This window comes from Strigops habroptila, chromosome 5 (assembly GCF_004027225.2).
Source record: "Strigops habroptila isolate Jane chromosome 5, bStrHab1.2.pri, whole genome shotgun sequence".
Taxonomy (NCBI): domain Eukaryota; kingdom Metazoa; phylum Chordata; class Aves; order Psittaciformes; family Psittacidae; genus Strigops; species Strigops habroptila.
This window is the reverse complement of record NC_044281.2, coordinates 12300914-12325484: the sequence shown is the minus strand read 5'-3', so window position 1 is coordinate 12325484 and position 24571 is coordinate 12300914. Positions and strand designations below refer to the sequence as shown.

Here is a 24571-nt window from a genome sequence, read left to right as displayed (position 1 = left end):
TGTAGCTGATTCAGAAAATCTTGATGCAGTCCAGTCATTACTCACAGTAAGAACTGCCTCTTGTACAAGCTCAGACCAGGTGTTCCCCTACAAGTGTCCAGGAAAGCACTAGAAGATAATGTTTCTCTTCCAGAGTTACTAGGTTCTCTTTCAGAGTGACATTTTCAAACACACTGTGTGATACCTCCTTAATACTTTTTCCCCCCAAAACATGCCTAAATAACCTGTTTTTTCCAAATGGCTGTGTTAAATTACTTTATTTAATTTTCCAACTGTGTATTTGGTCCTTTATTTTGCTGAGTTCTGCCCTTACTCTGAGTTTAATCTTACACAGAAGATAACCAGATCCAGCCTGCTTTAAAATACTGCCCTTTAAGGTGTGTTTCCACTTTTGAAAGAGTGTACCAAGTGCAGTGAGAATTCCATGTTTGTGTTTGAGTGATGCCAAACAGCTGCATTGCTTTGCAAATTGAGGATCCTTTTTAAAAAGACGGCTAGCTTGAAAGTCAAGCCTTGACCTGCCCTTAATTCCCTCACTGACCCCCGCACAAATACTTGCGTTAAAAGGAGCATCACACGTAGCTAGCTGTGTAATTGGGAGATAAAGAGTTCTGCTGAAGATGGGCCCAAGGGCATCCGATTAATTGCAAGTATTGTGAACAGTAAAAAAATCCTCCCAGAAACTGGCAGATCTAATTCCAAACAGAGAGAGGCACAAGAAACTGAAAACGAAGAGCTGCCATTCTGACACAAATACACTTCAGGGCACAGCCATGTAATGCTGTTAAAACATATACTGCAATAGTAACCCACGCTTGGTGTGCAAAGACTGCAGTGTTCCCAGAACCAGCCCGCTCCCCAGCCCAACCAAACCCAGGCTTACATCTCTCAAAGGAAAATGTGTTTGTATCACAGTCTGAAGAGAAATGCTGTCTCTCACCTGTTACTCCTGGGTCTGTCACATACAGAGCCTCCAGTACATCAAAGGCTAGCTGGTACTGAAGAGTGCAAGGTGGTCCTGTTGTGCTGAGTTATGGCGTATGTTACAGATTTTATTTACTTGCAGAAGCCTGCTTGTGAGAAGCTGATTTATGGAATAAAATAGCTTTCAATAATCCTGTCAAGCGGAGAAGCTATAAGGAAGGAGTAAGCGTCATTATAAATATATTAGAGTATCTTTTTTTAGGAGGGGTTAGAAGAAGAGACAAATAAATTTCACAAATTATGCAAGGATAGTATAATAAAATTCCTGTGTAATGTCTGCATAGAAATTATAATTACATCTCTTACAGTGAGGTTACAGGTCAAACTGTAAGGCAGAATATAAATTTTTAAAAGCTACCTATCTGATGGGTGCGCACCACACAGATGCTGAAATTTCAGTTCCATTTACTCAAACCATTCAGCTTTAAAGCAGGGTAGGTAATTAACGAGGATAGAAGCAGTGCTTACAATGCTAAGAAAGCCAGGGTTTACCTATGCATGTTTATTTTTCTTTCACCACTCTTCCAGATGAAGATGAGTTATTTGCCTTTTTAGAATCAGGTGGAAAACTGTATACACATATCAAGAGAAATAATCAAATAAATTAATAATCCCCCATAAGGAACGTGCCTCACTCTACACTTTGAGACTGTTTTTCAAGGGCCACAGAGGACAAATAAACCGGCCAGTACTAAGGAAGCATGTGGTCAGCTAACAGAAATTATGCAGACAATAGCCCAGGAATAAACTTTTAAAGATCATGCAATCACAAAATGGTTTGGGTTGGAAGGGACCTTAAAGATCATCTAGTTCCAACCCCCTGCCATGGTCCACAAGTGTCCCGTTCTTACTGACCTGAGTGGGAGATCCATACTACTGACCTTTTACACCTTTCTCATTCTGACACTTAGGCCACTAGTTCGCTTGCTGCCAGGTCTGGATTCTGGCACCTTACTGTGTTAAATAACAACTTGTATTAAAAGTATGTCCAGGATGGAGGCGGCTCTCATGTGAAGGTTCTGTTCCGTGCACTTGTGGCATTAGAATGTAGCTAAAAGCAAAAGCCTAGTCTAACCCAAACTCAGCTGAAAGCCTCCCACTGCCACCAGTTGTATTAGGCAAAATACAGTTTGAATAAGATCACAAAGGTTAGGCACTGCAAAGCAGCAAACACCAGAGCATTTTAGAAAGAAGATTTTAATTTTCTGAAGAAACAGGTTTTCTGAAATACAGAATCAGAACATTAAGACAAAGTAAGATTTTTATTTCAATAAAAAACTCAGACGGATGTAGCATCTGCTCAAATATGTACCTTCACATTCTGGTGCATGTTGCTGTAACAAATTTATTAGTCATAGCTCTCATTATGGACAGATGGTTCCTACAGCAAAAATATAGAAAAATAATTTGGATTCAAGTCTAGGAGACCTGCAGCTTTTCATATGCAAAAAAATAAATCCAACTAGTCATAAAAAAGTGGCTGATAAGGATGGAGAATAGGGCTGTGCATCTGAATAGCCATGACTATATACATTCCAAACTCAAGAAATGAGTGTTTTTCCTCAGCCTCATAAAAATAGTTTGTCAATGAAAAATACCAATATGTAATACATTTAATACAATTTATACTTGAATTTAAAGATCTCAGATTATGGAGTAATAAGCTAAAATCAAATGTAGTGCTTTTTCAAATGTTCTCATATATACCAATACTCTGTGTATACAGTGTGCATGCATGTACGTGTATACACGCACAGAAAGAAAGAGGTGTATAGAGATTTGCTGAAAAATTCTACAATATTATCTGATTTCATTGCAGACCACAGCATACAGACTTTCCTGGGATCCTTCTAACACAGGCTGCTCTAAAACCCAATAATGTTGACTGGTATAACCACATATCTACAACAGGTTTTCACTATTATGAATTTAATTATCAATTTATTTTTCCAACCTAGATTTCATTTTTCTAAGTAGTAAACGCTGCTTTGATAAGATTCTATACTGGCATGAGAAAATAACTGTGAACATATTGGGGAAAGCCCTGAAAGTATGAATTAATTTGGATAATTAGTAAATAATAAAAATACCAACAAGTTTTAAGCAGCAACAGATTTTAAATGACTATATTCTGACTTATTTTCCTCACCAACAGGCATCTTGAGCAAGAAACTAAAATGAAGAGATTAAATTTCTCTGCCTGCCATCACGGTGACATTTTAAGCCACCAAAGTCACAGCTGGTACTGAAAGAACAGTGTTATCAGTAGAGACCTCCATCCTTGCAGGACATAAATTGCATTGAGACGCCCTGCCAACACTGCCTTGGAAAGGCCTGTGATCTGCGCTGTCTGGCGTATGATGCTTTCGCCGGGTCTTTTCTGAATGTGTTGGATTCTCTGTGGTCCTTGTAGTTGTAGACTGCTCTTGATTTTTCGTAGCTCCTTTATTTTTTGACCTGAAGCTGTTATGCTGCTGTCTTCTGTGTTCAGACCTGGAACCACTCTTTATATTATTTTGATCTGCCTCATTACTGGCACCTTGTGACTTAAGAGATCCATTGAGCCGGATGTTTTGGTGCTGTGGGTTGAATCTTCGTCTCTGGCTAGAAGGCCCATTCTATCCAGAAAGAAATTGATAACTTTTAGGTTATTTGAATCCTTCCAACAGGACAAGAAATACAGCAATCAGAATTAACAAAAACTGCAGAATAAAATCTACAGCATAACTAGGAGATGGAAAACACTATATGGTTTCGATTGTTGCTAGAGCTCTCTATTGGTAACACTTGAAAACTGAACTATGAGTAACATGCTACATCTGAGTAGCCTGGAAATATAGATGGCAGGTTCACCAGTGATGCCAAATTAAAATCTGCCATGATTCAAGAGAATACAGAGAAGGGGATGAAATACTGGACATCTCAAAAGAAGCAGCTAAGAAGCACTGAAGAACTTAATGCTGGTTTTTTCCAAAATCACAAAAATACTTCTCCTAGTATTGTGTAAAAACTACAGTAAGACAGCAGGAAGAACAGAAATTCACACGTAAACTGAAGTCAAGTTAAGAATCCACATGGTGGGAGAGATGTTCATTGTGGTACCTTGCTTGGAGGAAGCTTTGATGCTTAGTAGGAGTGGCTGAATTGCTCTATTTGCATGACTGCCAGGGCAGCTGATTCCATACATGCACTGACATTATGTAATGCTCCTACGATTCCCTTCAAGCACCTACCAGAGCCTAAAATCCTTACTGGGACAAAAGTCAGAGAAACTTCAGTGGCAGCTTTACCTACGCACAACAGTACAAGGACATTCTAAGGTGCTCTTGTAAAGAAATAGCTACCAATATACCAAAACAGCTGTATTAAAAGCTGTAGTATAAAACTTCTGAAATAACATGCTTTTAAACCTGGCAGGATTCCACTTTTGAAGTCTATCTAATAATCATACTTCAACATTTGTCCAGCATCAGGAATAAATGTTTCTCCATTGTAGCATGTAGGGCAATTAGCAAGTATTATGGAGGGGTTTTCTTTTTCAGTTATTAACTGCTACCAGTCACTTCTGAAAACCAGACAGTGGTCTTTGCTGGTATGGCATTTCTGGTATTTCCACCTTCTATGTTCACATTGCATTGAAAGTGAAGCTGGAAAATACATACTCGCGTATTTTCAAAGATTAAGAATTAAATATACAAACTGCAAACCAGTCTTTGATTTTCGATTAACAACTTCAAATGCTGCATATTTTCTGAATTTTAAAAATAATTTGGTTTAGTTCATACCTGGTTTCTTACCTGCTTATTTGCTGGGATTCCTTGGGAAGCAGATTCTGCAGGATTGGGAGAAAGATGACTTTGTACTTTAGTGGTGGCTGGTTTATTATCAGAGTTCTTGGCATTACTAGAGAACTTTCGGGTGTGCGTATTCTGTTTGCCAGTTGTTGCATGCGAGGTCATTGATGACAGCACCGAACTACATGGTGTTCTTGAGGAATAGTTGTTCTTTGGGTGAGAAACTATAAAAAACCCAAGTATTCCACGTGATCAGTTAAATGATCAACTTCTAAACACAAGGCTGTATTCTTACCCTGCCTACAGTTAATTTTGGTAGTATCATTTCAGCCTTACTTTAAATAATGAAGTAAGCTAGATAACAAGGGTTGGAATTAGGCTCATTCCTCTCAAGGAGGTGGTTAACAAAGGTCCTTCTGTACCATGGATATCTATAAAACCTGGAACTGGATGCACAGTAAGCACCAATCAGGAACCACTATTGCTCACCTCTGTATATTCCTGCTTCCCACTTCTTAGTATTTTGAGACAGCCTGATTTCTTAGCCACGTCCATGTCTGGATGTGAAGTGCATCAAACAAATCCTTGATTCCTACCTCTCTGCATTTCCACAACCTCTTCGAGCTGCCTGCTTCTGTGCAATGGCCCCTCAGCAGCCTCAAAGAGGATACTGAATTAAGTTCTTGATCTTCATTTGCTGTTCTGATTTTTCTGATTATGGAATTTTTCCCATTTCCTTCTGGCACAGATGACAAACCAGAGGCTCGCTTCAATGAGACACCTGTCATTTTATTTAAAAGGTACTTCTATTTTTCCACTTTTAGTACAGAGAAAAAAAGATGCGGAATAATTTTAGCTACTGACATCATCTGTTAGGTTTTCTGAGGCTCTTATTTCACTTACGCCAACATCAGCTATTTCTCCCACTAGGTGTCCTCTTCAGAAAAACAATGCAATGATCTGCACAATGAACTGAATTTTCTGTCCCAAGTTCCGTGAGGGCAGATGTCACTGACCACTACCGCTGTTCTCCTGTCTAAACCAGACTGCTGCACATGGAAACCCACATAAAAAAATCCAGGTGCTTGTCATAAAAGTGTATTTTTAACAAAAAAAGATGTACAAGGAAGGGTACAACCCACCTCCAGGCATGGGCCCCACTGTGTGATGCTCCAAACTGAAATATCATTTGCATCAAAGAGCTCTTATCAAAGACATGCCAACAGCATGAGTTGCTTATCTAAGATCACAAAGGGCAGATTAGAGCTAAGTTCTTCAGAAGGCCACTGCACTATCAATCATCTGTAAGATGGCACTGCTTCCCTGCTAATAGCTGTTCTTTTGACTTTACTGACCTGATTTTAACTAAGGTCTGCATCAAACTAAGCTTATGTAATGCTTTACTGAAATGAAGTATAAATCATTAACTTGCAGAATTAACTGCAGCTGGAAGTTATTTAGGAAAGTAGTTCAGTGAGTTAAAAAAAATCATCTATGGTTGTATCAATAGCAGCTGTGGTTATATTAGGCAGGATAATCTTGGTAGAATTTTCAATCTCTTAAGCTTCAGGGTATGAGATAAGGGTCTATGAGGTGGCTGTGAACAATTACATGTATTACTGGGAAGCTTATGTCTTCCTTTGACACATCCTGAGTTGGCTTCAGTGAGGGACAGGATACAGGGTTAGATGGATCTTCAAAGTGTTCTGCAAAAGCAATTCTTACGGTCTAATGAGTTAAACTGGTTATGTCTCAAGTGGACAGTTCTCCAGCTGTGCACTCACAGGATCGTACTGGCAGACTGTGTGATATTTTTTCTTTTTTCTATTTCTAGTAGCTCCTTGAAAACATTATTTTTCTTCCTCAAACTGTTTTTCCTTCCGAGTAATGCCTAGAAATCTCTGACAAAGAGGGCACTGTGCACATGCAGATGGACTGTGCAGCACATGTACAGCGAGTCTAACATGTTGCATACTGTAAACTTGACTTGTGAATCATCAGCAAGACTGCTGCATCCAGACACACCATTCACGTCAGGCTTGCTGCACACACACACTGGCAGTACACATGCCATTATTTCTGCCAGCATTTCATGAACAGGTATGTGGAACACTATCTTCTGAGAACTTTGGTGGGAGAAATCACCAGCACTTACTTTCTCCACAGAGCTGAATTTGGGTCTTCAGCTGTTCTGTATCACAGGAAAATCGTGCAGACCTGCCCAGCTCTTCATCATATTTCCGTTCACTCACAAAGTGCTGCAAAAATACAGACAAGTTAACAGTGATTTGCATTCTGAGCAAGACTACATGGATAGTACAGAAAACCAATCATAGACTCATAGAATGGTTTGGGTTGGAAGGGACCTTAAAAGGTCATCTAGTCCAATCCCCCCGCCATCTCCAGAGACACCTTCCACTACACCAGATTGCTCCAAGCCCCATCCAACCTGGCCTTGAACACTGCCAGGGATGGGGCAGCCACAACTTCTCTGGGCAACTTGTTCGCATGCCTCACCACCCTCACAGTAAAGAACTTCTTCCTAATATCTAATCTTTCTCTGTCAGCTTAAAGCCATTCCTCCTTGTCCTATTCCTACACGGACTTTTAAGAAGTCCCCTCCAGATTTCTTGTAGGCCCCCTTTAGGTATTGGAAGGCTGCCATCAGGTCTCCCCAGAGCCTTCTCCAGGCTGAACAAGCCCAGCTCTCTCAGCCTGTCTCCACAGGATTGGTCCTCCAGCCCTTGGATCATCTTCATGGCCTCCTCTGGACTCGCTTGAGCACGTCTGTGTCCCTCTTGTGTTGGGGGCCCCAAAAGCTGGATGCAGTACTCCAGGCTGAGTCTCACGAGAGCAGAGTAGAAGGGCAGGATCACCTCCTTTGATTTGCTGGTCATGCTCCTTTTGATGTAGCTTGGGACAGGGTTGGTTTCTGGGCTGCAAGTGCACACTGCTGGGTCACACTGAGCTTTTTGTCAACCAACACCCCCGAGTCCTTCTCCTCAGGCTTGTTCTCAATCCCGTCTCTGCCTGTATTTATACTTGGGATTGCCCAAGTTCTATCTTAAGTTCACTTCAAGGCTCAGCAAACTCTTGACTCTGCCCTGTACACAGGATCTCTATGCAGAACTAAGTATTTTCCCATCCTTACCAAATTACATGTCTCACAGCCCAGTGATGGGTGGATCACTCCCACACTTGGGAAGTGGGTCATCTCATTGGAGTATATGTGTTTGATCACTGAAGCTGATGCTATCATGTTTACTTGTTAACGGAGTCTGATAAATGACACACAAACAGCAAAACTCCCCACTGCTACACTAATGAGGGGATAGCTTACACTCCTCTGATAGTGGCTGTACACTGCTCAGAGGTCTATAATGCTTTAAGAAGCTATGCTTTCCCCATGGAAAGCTAGTTACCTGCTAGTTACCCTTTGGCCCATAGCAGGAATGAACAGCCTGGGCATGTCAACATGACAGCTCCTTCTTTGCGTTTATGTGAAGAAATACCCAAGCAGAAGTCAATGCCTGACCTTAATTTCAGCCCTGAGTTCAGACAGTTGTGCTTCAGCCATCTGACTGGCTAGGTCTGTCAGTCTCTTCAGCTCCTCAGCTTTCTTCTGCCGAGCAGTCAGGATTTCCACTGCCAAATACCAAGAGTCAATAATTAATGTCAGGAAGGTAAAGTGCACTGTAATTCATTACTCTTTGGGCATTAACACTGTACATCATATGTGAGATGAAAACACACATCTCTGACCTCTGACTTCAACTGGACTTCCAATATGCTGCTTGCACAGATTAAGTCAAGCAGCGTATTTAACTGAACTGCCTGATGGTAAAAGAAGATCTGGAAATGGGACAGTTCTCAGAAAATCAAAGTTAAACTAATCCTTCAATGTTTAGACAAACAGGGCAGAGACATGTTGTTTTGAGTTTTCCAGTGCTTTATTTTTAAGCGTGAGATCAAGGAGCCTTCCATGGAGACATGGAAAGAAGCATTACCTTGAGTCAACAGCCTGTCTCTGAAGACACGCTGTATTTATGCACACAGGGGCATTTCAGTTCCTCTGAAAAAAAGTCTGTTCATATATAGCTGACTTTAAAATCACCTGCATTGCAATTTTGATTTTAAGTACAGAATGTACACAGTTGCCATTTCTACAGCAAAGCAGTATTGCAAATGCCAACAGTCTCTATGAAAAATACTAAATATTCATTACTGCCTATCCTGTGTATTTTATATAAGGAAAGGGTGAATAGTTATGTTCTTATAGGAAAAGATTACGAACCACAAAGCAACAGTCCACTTACATGCAGGATAATGCGACATTATAATTTTGGTGGAAAATTAAATATATGCAAACTCTATTACCTACATGGTGACTTAATGTAAAAGCAACAACTAATTAACTGGCTGCTGGGATCAGCACTTAATGGCAGAGAGGAAAGACAGCATCTAAATGTAAAATAATAACAATCACAGTCTTTTGGCTAGAGCTTAGGCCTACAGACAGGGTGAGTGGTAGTTGTTGCAAACTACCTTAAGGCCACAGACTCCATTACAGCTGTGGAGACTTTGGATTCTTTGCCGCCTTATGATATTTCCAGAGCAGACTTGGAAAGTCACCTAACTAGCTCATACTTTGTAATGTCATTTTTTTTCAGGTGTGAATTAATGATATGTCACAAAGAATTTGTTTCTTAACCCAGTACCATTCATTTAATCACCTTCTTTTGAAAGCATCATAGAATCATAGAGTAGTTGGGGGTGGAAGTGACCTTCAGAGGTCACCTAGTCCTCTGCAATAAGCAGGGACTTCTTCAACAAGATCTGGTTGCTCAGAACCACAGCCAACCCGACCTTGAATGTTTCCAGGGATGGGGCATCTACCGCACTCTGGGCAACCTGTGCCAGTGTTTCACCAAGTATAGCATGGTCCAGCAGGCACAGGGAGACAGAGCTGTGGCTGTACAGCTGTGTGGGAGCAACCAACCTATATGATAGTGCAGCGTGTCACACAGGGCAGGGAAGGCAGAGGGTGGCTACAGCTCCTTTAGCCCTGTTGATAAATCTGTGCCTACGTTATTACTTATGCTGACAACAGGTGTGTATCTATCTCTCTAGCTAATATTTTAATTTCATTTTGTGGAATACAGTCTACAAGTCTGAGAACCTTTCAGCAGATTAAAAGAACAGTTTACTGTTAGCTGTTTTCCTCTGTTCAATAATTTTGCTTCATTGCTTATCTTAGATAATGCTAATATTGTTTCTCCCCAGGGTCAGCATCTTTGCTGAAGTGACTGCCCAAACCATATAATGTCATCTCTTACTGCACTTATCTCCACATGAGATGGCAGCCAAATACGCATTTTCTAAAAAACCCTGAAATTATCATATTTGGAATTTCCTAGCATTGACAGTAAGAATAAGATTACCCACTGTAAAACAGTCCTCCAGTGCAGCAAAGAGATGTGAAAATAAACAATAATGTAAATCTCAGTTAGCATATTACAGTCCTAAAACAACTTTTTGCCTAAAGTTCTGAAGGCACTTTACAAGCCTACAAAATCTTGAGACAGCAGAAACTACACTGTTAAAGACAGGTACAGGGGCCATCCAGTGCCACATGTGGAGCTGGCATGAAAGCAGGGAAACAGAACCTGCCATGTGCAAATGCAGCACTTCACATGCCTGTAGATAAGAATTAGGTTTACTTTCCACAAAAATTACTACTATATCTGGCCAAGATTAACGACAGGGCCCTAGGATATCATCAGCCCCGGTCAGTGGATTTCCAGAACATGTGTTTGTTCATGCAGTCAGGGATTAAATTCATGTCTGCTGATATTAATGGGAATTTTACCACTGGTTTTCCTGGGAGTGAGTACATGCTCTGTGGCTGATTATGGCTACCTGGTCTCTGCATGTAACCAAAAAGCTGCTGATATATTTCCATCTACAACTCCTCTTGAGAATAACACAGAACTCTAAACCCACATCTATTTAATGTTAGTACTAGAACAGTTAGAATACAAAATTCCAAACTGAAACTAATGGCAATCTCCTACCTTTTAGCTTCCACAACTGCAAGACGCTTAGCTAGCAATGGGGGATTTAGATTTTATTTTTAAATAAATATTTAACTAGGATACATTTGTGAACTGAGCATTCTAAATGCAAATGAAACATTCAAGAATGTTACATATATTTGTCACCCTCCTGGGAAGGACCTTAAATTCACAAATCAATAAAAGGATCGTATGCATACACAGCAGTGATATTTTCATCTGCCAGGCAAGGCACCATTCTACTAATACTTCAGTTAGTATTCAGTTTCTTGCTTAGTTCTCTCTATTGAAACACATCCCCTGGATTACTGGGCCACAATTACCATATCTCAGATGGAGCATAAGCCAAATATTGCGGTATTCTGATACACGGCTCATCTTGCCTTTTCTTTTTTTTGTCTCCCCCAAACCAGAATATATAGATCTTACCTGTGCAAAAACCAGAGACAAGATGAAAGCCAAGAATCAGATCAACTCCCACAGATGATTAAGAAAGCAGATTCCAGTAAACATCTGGGGTTTTTAATTTTTATTCACTGTTCCAATAGATATGCTTGATCACTATCCCTTAAAGCCACGCAAGGCCACACAATAACTTATTCCCCTAGTAATTTCCAGTATTCTAACTCATATATACAATATAAGCAAGCAAACAGTGGTTAAGAAATGGAAACAACGTAATCGATAAACCATAGGAAAAAAAACAAGTGGTCAGTAATAATAAATATTTTAGATCTAACTTCAGATGAACCTTTGGTTTACCTTAATTTCATAATATTGAAATTTTGATGCACAATCCTTATATGAAAGACACTGGAATGCTGCTAACCAAATGCACAAACTTTTTGCCATACAAAACAAATGTTTCCAAGACTATTCCAAAAGTTCCCTGTGTATATTTTTACTTACTGGCTTCTTCTTTAACTTTATCAATTTCTGCCATTAATGACACTTCTTTGTCTACGATGCTAGAAAAGGAAAAAAAGAAAAAAACCCGTAATTTAATCCATGCTAGAATTCCGTCAATATCAAAAGGTCTAACTACACAAAGTCTTCAGACCTTAGTTATGGACAGTTTCGAAGTTAATACAACTTAATGGAAACTGAAGAAACAGCTAAGCAAACTGGCTACAAAAAACTAGTGGTCATCAGTGTATGGTGATTTACACAACCACCTCACTGGCCTCTCCATGTGTCTGCACTGATATGGAAGTCACTTGGGTTTACCTCTTCAGCAGTGCCTGGGCACAGCAGTCATCAAATGACTAAACAGCCTGCTTCCTAACTAAGCTAGATATACTATTGCAGCTACCCAGGTTAATACATCTTAGCTCTCAGAACAATATTAAGAATAAAACAGAATGAGAGCTGTGTGCAAAGAAGTTCTTCTCTTCCTTAAATAGAGATATTCTTGCAAAATATGACAGGGTAAACAAGAAGATTGTTTGTGATGTAAGTAAGCATTAATGTATCTCCGTAACAGAGGTCAGTTTTCTTGGCCCCCCCATTCTCTCCAGGAGTGGGAAGGTGCAGTTCCACTTTTACCTGGCTTTCCCCGAGGTCTCATGTGCCTCTCCTTTCACAAATCTCTAGTATGCAATCGCTGATAGTGCTTTTAAGCTGTCAAAGTGTTACGTGATCAGGTGGGTCTACTGGGAGCAGACAGCAGGTCTGGTAAATTGTTCACATCATCAACCCAGAGATACTGTTCAGTGAAATAGCACCACTGCAGAGTGCTGTGGCGTGCCACTCCATTTTCCCCTCACTAGGTTATTCTTAGTCATGTTCACGTTTAATAAACACCACCAATGCTAATGTTTATGTTTGCATAAGTGAGTAAACTCAAGCAGCTGGGGGAATATCGCAAAAAATAGGTCAAACATCAGGAGTAAATGCCAGGCACACACTCAAGGGAAGAGTGGAGTTCTCAACCCTTTCACTAAAATCATCCTTAAACATAAGCTTTTGTACCCAGTGCAGACACTGAGTTGTATTTGAACTAGCTTTCATCAGAAGGAAGACATTACAGAAAACTCAGGAACAAAACATTTGGCCAGAATGCCCTCAGGAAGAAAAGGAGGATCCTACAGAGTTCAGTGGGCAGCAGTCAGAGACAGAAGACTTACAGAAGGGAGAAGGAGTGATGGGTTAACTAAACCAGTGAAAGATTAGGGAGCACGCAGTGTGGGGAACACACGGCAGATATAGAGCTGACTTAACCAGAAATTTACCAGCCAGGATGTCTTCAAGTGCCATGCAGCCTTCCTCGAAATCTTCCCATAAATTAACCAAGCTCGTAGAGGAGGTTTGCAACAGAAGTTCTACAAAGTCCTGCCCTTGGGTTTTACCAGTCAACCATGACACTTAGAGAAGGAGAGGCTACTACCTTTACATTGCCTCCCAATAGCCAACAAAAAGGACAGAAGCAGGTTGACTGATGGCAAAGCATGCAGCAATACAATAAAACTGAGCATAACACATTTTTCTGTTTCATAAACAAGACTAAAACCATTGTTTTGGACTGCCAGATCAATTTAGCGTGACCTACACAACAGAGGAAATAAACCATCAGGGTTTTCTATGGTAGAGCAAATCAGTTAAGAGGCGTACACTTACAATGAAAGGACACGCTTGTTCCAGTTGGCCCTCAATATTCTCCAGGTATAAGCATTAAGCTTGGACTCCAAATAGGCAGGTGATGATTCCATCTTGCTAATCTAAATAGCAATAGCTTTTCAGAATTAATCTGTTTTCAATTAGCTTTTGTAACTACATTGTGTAATAAAGTTTTTGGCTTTCACAGCAGGTGGCTGAAATGAGTCTTTTAAGTTCTCACCTGTTTCTACCCTCTACAAATACAAGATTTTAATGGTCTTTAGTATTTTCTCCTAAATTTAGAGAGTCTGCATGTTTTCTCTTTTGCTGTCTCTGTCACAAAAGCACCTCCCTAGTGTACTACACAGGTTATATAAACATAAACTTTTGGCTGGAAAAATATTTAAGCAACAAGTTCACAACATCAGAGCTCACCAGTACTGTGTTTTGCCCCAGTTCATTCCACGACTGCTCTCTCCCCACTCCACCAGCAGATCCTTGCTAAACTGCTTGACCCGTAACATCTTATTTTGACGCCAAATAAAAACACTTTTAACACGAGAATGAGAACAATGCCACAGCAGTCCTGTATTTGTCATATTTTATAGTCATATTTCACCTGTTACTAGACAGTTTTCCACTCCTAAGGTTTTTGTGTGGTGTCTGATGAACATTTCAGGAAAGCGGTTGGATGTTGTAGTAGTAGATGCCAGAACTCTGATGAATTTGAAGAACAAGCACCTGAGTACTGCCCTTGTAGACAGAAACTAACATTGGGAAAACTGAAGAATAAAACAAGAGAAAGAGCATTTGGTGCCTTTGTCGACATGAGACTAGTTTCTTTAACAGACAGATGTTCATGGGGTTGCCCTTCCCTGAAGACCGTGCAGCTGTACTAACTTACACCAGCTGAGGAAATGGACTCTCTCTCTCTCTCAATGAAAGGAAAGAAACATACTCATTTCTCATCTGGAAGCGTATAGCCACATCTCTCAGCCTGGAAATCAAGAATTACCACGTCACACAGAATAATGGGGTAAGTTAGTATTTCTTTAGAACGTCACAGGCCAACCAGCACTAGGAAATGCCACTTCTTCTTAGTTTGTGTAAGGGTCAATAATTAAGGAAATGGAGCAGGAATCAATCTGATTCCTTTCTAATCACATAAAGAACTTCAGTAAAAAACTGACCAACTCTTCATCAAGAGTTGGTCAGTTTTTTTTCTAACTTGGCAAAGTTAGAAACAAATGAAAGTAAGAGAGAAAGCTGGAAAACTGGATTAAAAAAAAAAAAAAGGACAAAAGACAAAACAAATACAAAGAGAAAACTAAATGCTAACAGATAAAGGAGAAAGGACAAGAACATTATGCAAAAATCGACAGATCAAATCTAGTCTCTTGCTCCTGCTAAGATCCCACTGTGTTCACTTGAAGCTCAGAGAGCCACTTAAGCTGAACAGCTTCTTAATTCATGAGAAGTTTAACTGGTTTTAATGCATTTTCTGGAATAACACCCTACTCTGCCTCAATAGGATGATTATGATCGGACCACAGCACTAGCATCATTGAGAACTGCTCAAAGCTTGGCTCAGCAATACCTCCTGGGAATGCATTTTCTTTCAATGCTTCTTAGTGTCCGCTTGATACCAACATGTTACATCAAGCCGGTACGCTCCAGTGCACAGCCTGCAGCCACTGGTGTGCTGTGGAGAACTGGATACTGGATGCTATTGGAACTTTCTGCACTCATATATCGTCAGATTTGGATTCTAGCAGAGCAAGGTACAGAGTCCATTTCAGATCTAAAGACACCTCAAGGAAAACATTCTGCTAATTACTTCCTCTCTAGTTATGCTGTTTCTCTTGGGCCTTCTATAGATGTTAGGAGCCAGGGTTAAAATCACAAAGATGCTTCTTTAGCTGAGGTTCTGGAGAGGTTATAGCATTGTCAATTTTCTCTGATTACTCCTAGCACTAACATTGTATCAGGCTTCATCTGTCCCTTCTCCTTCCCTACATCAGCACTTGAGTATATTCCATATACCATTTGAGACTCCTGTGACAAACACAGAACCTGGTTCCATCACTTCCCTCTCTGAATGTACCTGAATCCATGCCCTCACCATCAGTCTGTAGGATTCCCTGCTGTACTACATTTGTCAGTTCTGCTACAGATGTTCAGGTTTTTATGACACATTTATAGTATAGACTGGAGCAAATGCCAGCACTCAAATCCCGTCTCCCATTGGCCAGGCACAAGGACAGATCTGAATCAACTGAGTCTTATAATCTGTGACTGATGGTCAAGACAAAACAGAGAAATACCTCTTTCTTTTCTGTTTGCCTTTGCCACACCCCTCTTCTGAAAGGGCTGATTCTGTTCTTCTCTTACCCCTCACTTTTTCAGGATCAGGAATCAGGTACCAAGCTCAAGATATCAGCATTGTATCATTGTTCATCGCAGGTGAATATCTGTAGTTCGCAGCACAGGACTCATCACTGTCTGATTTTAATACTCAAATGAAATTTTGAGATGGGATTCAGGAAGGAGACAATTTTGTTGAAGGAACACAGCAAGGCAGAGGCTTAATATAGAGAACATGCAAATGGGGCCAGGAAACAGCCAGTGCTCATGCTGTAGAGATATGAGATGCAGCAGTAGAGATAGCAGCTCTTGAGGATTCATTTTGCTGAAGTGATTCTGAAGACAAGAGTGTAAGTGTCCTATTCCTGGTCAAAGCGACAGTACTCGTGCCTTGGACTTATGCAGGCTGGCAGAATTCACACTAGTATACAATGGCAAAAGAGCTGCAAATGCCAAACTGCAGTGAGCTGCCGGCACAGCAATGACAGGGGCAAGTTATGCTCACAGCTGCCTCATTTCACAGCTTCATACTCAGAACAAATTCTGACTTTGTTCTGACATTAGTGGAAACAAATTAATCTTCCTCTAGTTTACTGCATGAAATTTAGTGCTTGCACAGTGAAAAAGAAAAGATATTTTCAGTCAGCTGCAATACCTCAAAATCTCACTAAAATGATTAAAGTTATTAGTGCCTCTTCAGAAAAGCTGCTTCAATTGCCAGGCTGGCTGATTTATAGCTTTACTGATGAGAATCACAAGGGTTCCAGATGACCAGAATCTTCTTTCCTTCTGCCTCTTCTAAGCATTAGGATAAACCTATTGCGCCTGAAAACATGGCGAAATAAAAAGACCAAGCTGACATGGAGGCACACATGCTGACACAAATCACAAAGGTAAGCCACAGCTGGATGGCACAGGGGTTACTGTTAAGAGGGTAATTCAAATGAGTCCTTTCAAAACCCTTTTAAACTCCCCAGAATGCCAATTTTCTCCTTGAGGTGTTTAATAAGCTTTGCTCTGCCCTGAACCAGCTTTGTGCACAGTTTGAAAATGAATGTTGGAGACTGAGGAAGACAAGGTCAGCAGTCAGCTGTGGCATTCTGAACAACTGCAGTAAGGCTTTTCATCTGCAAGGGGGAAAGAGCTATTTTTTCGTGGTCATCCTCCGGGGTCTGTTTCAGCAGGTGAGACACTGGAACGCTGAGGTACAATTCCAAGTCCTTTATTCATTAGGGAGTGAGTTATCTATGGGACACTGCCAAAATTTGCCAACTTAGGCTTCAAAAATAAACAAAACCCCAAACAACGCACCATTCTCCAGCAACTCTTTCTGTTAGCAGGCTTTGGAACAGATGCCAGTAGCTCCTTAAAGTTGTGCTGGTTAACAACCTGCTGCCAAACTCCAGCAAGTTTGAGGGACGTCGGTAGTCACTGTCTCTGCTCTATCTGAGCTGAGATTACATACAAATTCATGGGATAGTTCTGACAAGATCAGTGTTGGTCTTCAAGTATTATGCCTTACTTCCTGTACACATTTCCCTTCTAGCATGAATGTATTTGACCCACAGGTGGGGTGAAAAGACAACTGATAAGAACCTCTAAACCAACTGTGTATTTCACAAAAAATCACCCACCTGAATCCAGAAGACCAGAACTGTCTCTGTCAGACTTTCAGCACAAGGAACTAGAATGATGTGATGAGAATGTAAGTATAAAGCCCGATCACCTGTAATGGGTGACTACAAGTTTTATAGGATTACTGAACAGCTGTGCTATATTGTAATTGGAGAAATGATACTTCAAGTTTTCCTTATATTAATAAACCTGTAGGAAAAGCAGTTGTTACACTACATATTTTGCAATGTCTCAGGAAATTATATTCTTCCAGTATTAGCTCAACAGTATTTAAATGTTCATGGTGCTTGAAAACAGTTATTTGGTCACTGTATTAGCACACGCAGAATGTTTACACAGCAACCAGATTACATGAATTTTCATTCTGACCACAAATACAGTCTGACAATAAGCAGACAAAAGACAGAATAAATCAATTTCACTGAAATCCTTTCCTCTGCAGTGTACCATCTGGTTCAAGTGAAAATACTGAAAGGCTTTCGGTTATTGAAATTATTTTGTGTTATTCTTTATCTACCTTCACTGATACTCTTCTGTTTAGCAGTCAGCTAGCACAGTGTGGTCTGGCGAAGCCATCATAATTGAAGGTTTCTTTGCATTTTTAAGATCTCTTTACAAACAGTTAGAAATTTATTGCCTAATCATAAATACTTCTTTAAGTTGAAAACTGACATGGAAAACCTTTCCCTGATAGAACGTTTCCAAATTTTATTTATTTAGAAGTGAAAGCATCACTCTGGATTTGGCAGAGTTCTAACAACTTAGTACGAGTTGCACCATGGCTCATTAGCATCCTGCACATTTTGACATAAATTTGTAAAAGTATTTATTTCCTATCTGAGTCTCAGTTCCAATATGACTACTGAGGTATTAGAATATCTCACTGGTTTTATGTATTTTAGCCTAAAAATCAAGAGGCAGAAGACTGTGGTCCTTGTTGTTGGGCTTCTGCTACAGAGGAGAGGTAACTTTCCCAAAAGCACCCTGAAAACTGGCCACAAAGAAAGGAAGAGTCTGGCTCTTTGGTCTAACAGCTGTTGAAATTTTTTGAGATAGTTATTCCCTATATATATATTTAATTAGTTAAATTTTTCCTTAGTCTGACAACAATGAGATCAAAAAGGATATAGTCACTTTACATCCACAATGACATGTACAAAAAGCAACAATCTACCTGGCATGACCCCAAAAACCACATGCTTGTGTTTTACTGAGGACTACAAACACCTATGAATGACTGGGAGGGAAGAGGGAGACAAGAAACTATGAAGCCTTAACAACAGGCTAAGAAACAGCATAAGCCACCTTTGGATTTCACCTTTGTAATCTGTCTTCACGAGCTTAGTAAAAAATACAGGATTAAAACAAGTATCTGTAAAAGACAAAGGGGCCAGAAGGGGAACATTACGTATCTCACTGAAACCTAACTCCTCCAATCTCACGAGCTCTGTCTGTTCCCTCCACTAATACACAGCAAGGGTAATCCCAAACTGCTGGAGGTCGTGAGAAGAGAGCAAGCACAAGCCCCTCTCCCAGTGCTGCAGCTCTGCAGGCAGTAGCGAGCCTGAGGCCAGAGCTGTTAGATCAGTCCTCCCAGACCCCCAGGCAGTAGAAGCAGGGTCCAGGGGCTTTGATAAAAGCACTGGTCTTTGAAGGTACCTGAAAACCCACCTGTGCTCAAGGAAACCTAAATGCCTGGGAGATCGTTTCTGCCTTCTCTGCACTGGCAAGGTTACAGACTGGATTGCACGACTGACAGGCAAACAAATATCAGAACAAACTGCAAGAGGATTTGAAAATCCATACTTCAGAGGCATAAGGACTACCACAGGTCAGTTGGCAGACAGACACAGGCACAAAGCTAATGAGGACTGCCTGGAAACACAAAGAAACAGCACAGGAACTCTGTTCAGTGTAAAGCAATAACAGTCCTGGCCTTTCCAGGCATCTGCCCTTGCTCTATACTGCCACATCACTAACACAAACAGGCAGTTCTTCATCTGGTGCCACTGATTCTGGGCTCTGGGCAACAGAAAACCATCATCTTTCACAGTTTGCCAAGTAAAGGTCCCAGAAAAGGGATGACTGTGTTCACTCACTGCTCTGCAACTATGAGCCTGTGAGCACTGGCAACATTGCTCATCACCCAGCACTGAGTTCGTACGGACACAATTATGCTCTTTTAAATGACTTCTTCCCCCATTTTTCCTCTGCTTTGATTTTAACTTAGAAAGCAATAGAAAAACTGCTTTATCTTCCCAAAACATAGAGTTTTCTAGTTGTTCCCTAAATGTATAAAAATATATACTAAAATATATTATTGTATAAAAATGTAAAACATACATTTAAATCTATTTAAAAATTGTTAGTATTACCAAACTCCATTTTCCCAGCATCATGTCAGAGGCAATTTTTTATCTAGCCTATGGTGAAGCTTTCAAGTGCTTTTTGTTCATTCAAAAAAATCAACTGTGTTGGTTTTCATGCTCTTTATAAAGCATACCAATGTGTTTGAGATGCAAAGAGTAGAGGAAGCTTGTCTGTCTTTGGTCCAGTTCTGTATGCAGTGTAATTAAACTTGGCCCTTACTATTTTCTACAGACTATTTTCCATTTGTGGTTGGAAGCAGACTGTATGGGCAAGTGGCAGATGTTTCCTTTTAGTTCTCCATATGACTGTGTGGATGCCCAGTATGTGAAAATGATTTTCTGGCAAGAGGTGTTATGGGGCACTGTGGCTCCTTTTGTGCTCTACACATTTCACTCAGATTCCTGGGGCTCTCTTTTTACCCCAAAGATTATTATTCAGTCTCTTGGTGGAAAAGTGAGAGCACAATTATATAACATGGGTTTTAACCTTGGCAACGAATACCTCAAGTGCACTCTATGGAGAGGAGAGTTCACCTAGCTTTTCTGACCTTTTCCTGCAACTTAAGCACTATTTGGATTTATTCTTTTTCTTGCCCTACACTACTGTGAGACACGGCTATGCTCTGACATGTTTTACATCCAGGCAATAAGTGGAGCAGCTTATGTTCGTTCTCACTCACAGAGAGGTAATCCTGAGAACCATACACCAAACCAGGATGCAATGAGGAGAAATACTGGCTCAAGCAGCACTGTTAGACGGATCTTCCTTGTAACTTTCAGATGCACATCTGAGAAACAGTGCCCTTCAGCTTGGTCTGCCCTGTGCTCTCATAGCCTTGGGGAAAGCAATGTCATAGAAAGCCCTGCACGAGCACAATCCACATGAGACTGCAAAAGAATTCTCACAGAGTGGGGCAAAGTGTCTTGTGTGGTCCAGCCCACGGCCTGTAAAATGCTCTAGTGACTTCTGGCATGAAAAGCACTGTGTAAAAGCAAGTTGTTATCACTTGTTCTGAGCACACAGAGAGCTACTCCAGTTGGCAGGAACTCCTGGGACACTCATGAAAGAGAAAGTGAACCCACAGCAGCATTATTAAATAAACATCTTTACAGGATTGTTTTTTGGCCCCGTTTCATTAAAATGTTAAAACTGGAAGCAAGCATTGTATTTTCTTTTCCAAGCATTTACAGGTGTCCACAGCATGCCTGCTCCATACCACTTTTTAAAATTGTGGGACAGAGGTATGCACTGTTTTGGCAGATAGGTGACTTTCTAAATAGCAGCACAGTGCTGACTGAGAGTGTTCAGGCGTAACTTCTCTTCATCGGTTAGGACAAGCTGTGAAATACTGAGCAAGACAGAGACATGGACTTCTACTGGCAACTATCACTCAAAAGTTTCTGCTGCTAAAAGGAAAAGTTCTTGTGAATTTTTCTGCTGAAGCTTTCAGGACATCTTAGGCCACATGTGCTATTCATTTATCTCCATGATAATGGTTTCCTATACTATCTGGAGGTAGGAGGAAGATACACGATGTTATCTTTCCACTTTTTCGTCCTTTCTGTGATTGGTAAAATCATGAAAAGATTAAAAAAGATTATTAGGAAGTCCAGAAGATTACTGCCTCCTCAAATGCAGTTTTGATTGTGATCTTGACAGTAAATGCAAAAAGGATACAAAAAAGGGTCTTTTATCCTGTTGCCAAAGGAAGAAAAACAAAGAGCAACAACAGAAAGAAGTATGTGCTTCAGCATTCAGCAGTAATGCAAGATTAAAGCTTCCAACTTCATTTAGCTTCACTAAAACCTCTTGGGTGGTGACAGCTGTGTGTAACACGAACCGGTTAAGCTCCCATCTAGGTTACTGTATTCATCCCATTCAAGCATTCCCAGCAGTTCTGACCACAGACAGCACTTAGCTGCTGTTGTATGTTTATCTGTTTTACACCTCAACTAGTCCACACTCCAGCAGCAACTGGAAGAACTTGCAAAAAGCTTTGGAATCGCTATCACAAAGATGACCAGGTATCATTGTCATGCCCTTGCTTTTGGTTATTCCATAGCATCCTGGGAGCAACAGTTCAGATGTGGATTGGAACTAGATAATCTTTAAGGTCCCTTCCAACCCAAACACTTCTATGGTTCTATAATTTTTCCCATGATAAACAAGCTAACTGCCACAGTGGAATTCCAGTGCCCAAGGAGGGTGATAAATATGCAAGAGTCTGCATGCTCCCTGTGCTACCCTATCCTCTTGCTACCACCAGTGATGCTTTGTTCAACTTTGAAGCAAGAAAACTGCCATGTAAATAACACAAACTAAACCTTTCAGCCCAGGAATATGATCTGTTGACCGTACAAGGTCTGAAGCTGTATGCATCACTGGCCCTGGTGATTTTTACTCAAATCCAGTTAATCTGCAGCAGTTGGCAGCAGCTTCTTATAAATAAGACAGTTGTCGTGGTTTGAGCCCAGCCTGTAACTCGGAACCACGCAGCCGTGCGCTCACTCCCCGCCTTCTTCCTCCCCCCACTCCCGGAGGGATGGGGAGTTGAATCGGAAGAATGTAACTCCCACGGGTTGAGATAAGAACAGTCCAGTAACTAAGGTATAATGCAAAACCCCTACTGCTACCACCAATAACAATAATGATAAGGGAAATAACAAGAGGAGAGGATACAATTGCTCACCGCCCACCGACCGATACCTAGCCCAACCCAAGCGGCGATCTGGGCCTTCTGGGTAACTCCCCCCAGTTTATATACTGGGCATGACGTGCTGTGGTATGGAATACCCCTTTGGCCAGTTTGGGTCAGGTGTCCTGTCTCTGCTTCCTCCCGGCTTCCCCTCCTCCCTGGCAGAGCATGAGACTGAGAAAGTCCTTGGTCGGAGTAAACATTACTTAGCAACAACTAAAAACATCGGTGTTATCAGCGTTGTTCCCAGGCTGAAAGTTAAAAAACACAGCACTGCACCAGCTACTAAGAAGGAGAAAAATGACTGCTACAGCTGAACCCAGGACAACAGTAAAGACAGCTCTTCCCATCTTTTTTGGAGTTTAAGCCAAAAGGTCATATAAAATATCTCAAACCTGTTTTTCATTTTAGCAAAGAAGGTGTCAAGTCATTCATTTTAGTATTTAAACCAAATTTTCTCTTCATTCATTTGAAGAAAAACCTAAATATTAGATTATGAGCTGCCAAAAGCAATGTAGCCCACACTGAGATTTTCATAAACATGTCCTAACATTATACTGTCCTCGTTGCAATATTATGTTGCAATATTACATGCATGAAATTGCTTTGCAAGGCCTGACTATTCAGATCTGTTGTTACATTCTAGAGCTTCTGGCAGATTCCAATAATTCAGGCACTGAAGCTGGCAGGAGGAAAAAATTAAATGAAGAATGTTGAAAAGTTTTCCGGCTACTTTTCATCATTTAAAGTCTACTTGGATTTACAAATTGTTTTGCGGTCATTCTGTCTTTTCCTCTATTAAACTCACCTATTAAATAACATATTATAGATTAGGCAATGCAACTTCAGTGTTTTTCAAGTTAAAACATGAATAATGAAGAATTTCAGTTCTGAATTTACTAATATAGCACCTCCCCTTGCAGTCTTAGATTACAGTAAGAGTTTTAAGCCTGTTCCATGCCCAGAGTGACTATTGTTTAAAGACAGAATTGACCGTGACTGCCTGCAAACAAGATTAGACATAAGGGACATTACGTATTTTTAACACTGTTACAAAAAATATTATAGTGAGAACTACACAGCAAATGAGACCAAACTATGAGTTTACTCAGAGAAAAGGTCACAGCCTTCTTAACAGAAACCATGACTGTTTTATAATAAAACCATACAAAACCACCTCTGAGAACTACCATAAAAAGGTGCAGGGGATTGATGAATTTTACTTTTCTATAATTACAATATAATTACTGCACTTTAGTTTGTAAGCAACCATCGCTGTACTAGTTCCAGAGCACTCCTGACAACAGTAGTCTAGTACAATTGGTGATCACAGCCTATGTTCATCGGAGTACAGAGACAGAAACAAAACTCTCTCTGCTAGACAATCAGGGGCACCGCCGGCTCAGTGCAACAGAATCTCTCTCAAAATCAGGTCAGTAGTGCTCTGACTTTCTGCCCATAGAGTAGCGGAGCCCAAGTGGCACTGAAGTCACTTTAGATGCATCGCTGAAGACGACGAATGCACCACTGAAGTCCAGAGTTAAACTTCTGCCAATATTACAGAACTTTTGTAAGATATGCTCATAAAAATACTGACAAATATTATGGATGAATTAAGGGTGAAAAGTTTTTGTACTTTTCTGTGATTTGTAACCAAATCCTGTACATTTTAATACGATTTCTTTGTTTACTGCAACGCTGTGTAATACATGGGTTTTATATAGCATCTGTGCTTAATGAAAGGCCAAGTAAAATTCAAACTAGAAAATATTTTTTCTATGATGAGTATATTCAAAAAGTACAGCTCTCTACTACAGCAATTATTTCAGCTACAAATTTTCAAAGGGCACAGCCATATATGCTGAGGATCAGAAATAACCAAAATTATAATAGAAAAGAATTAGAAAAAAGGAAGAGATAAAAGAATGAGGAAAAAGAATGAATTAGAGATAAGAACTGGAAATGAAGTGATCGATGGGGAAAGGAGCTATGAGGGAAAGAGAAAAATCAAAGAATGGTGGGATAAGCAGCAAAGATGATGGGAAATGAATAGACGGTAA

The 24571-nt window shown here is 40.4% G+C and overlaps 1 protein-coding gene across 5 annotated transcripts in view; it reads right to left on the bottom strand.

Moving 5' to 3' along the window:
- Positions 1-2165: 2165 nt before the first annotated feature.
- Positions 2166-24571, bottom strand: part of SPATS2L (spermatogenesis associated serine rich 2 like) — a 156229-nt gene continuing 133823 nt past the window's right edge. For 3 of the 5 annotated variants that reach the window (XM_030485598.1, XM_030485599.1, XM_030485600.1), the window contains 6 exons: positions 11762-11820; positions 10224-10235; positions 8314-8423; positions 6934-7036; positions 4782-5002; positions 2166-3602 (listed from right to left, as the gene is read on the bottom strand). In XM_030485598.1, coding sequence (XP_030341458.1) covers positions 3204-3602; positions 4782-5002; positions 6934-7036; positions 8314-8423; positions 10224-10235; positions 11762-11820 — 904 coding nt within the window. In that variant the 3' untranslated portion in view covers positions 2166-3203. The remainder of the gene's footprint in view (positions 3603-4781; positions 5003-6933; positions 7037-8313; positions 8424-10223; positions 10236-11761; positions 11821-24571) is intronic. The other 2 variants (XM_030485603.1, XM_030485604.1) reach the window with 1 other exon arrangement.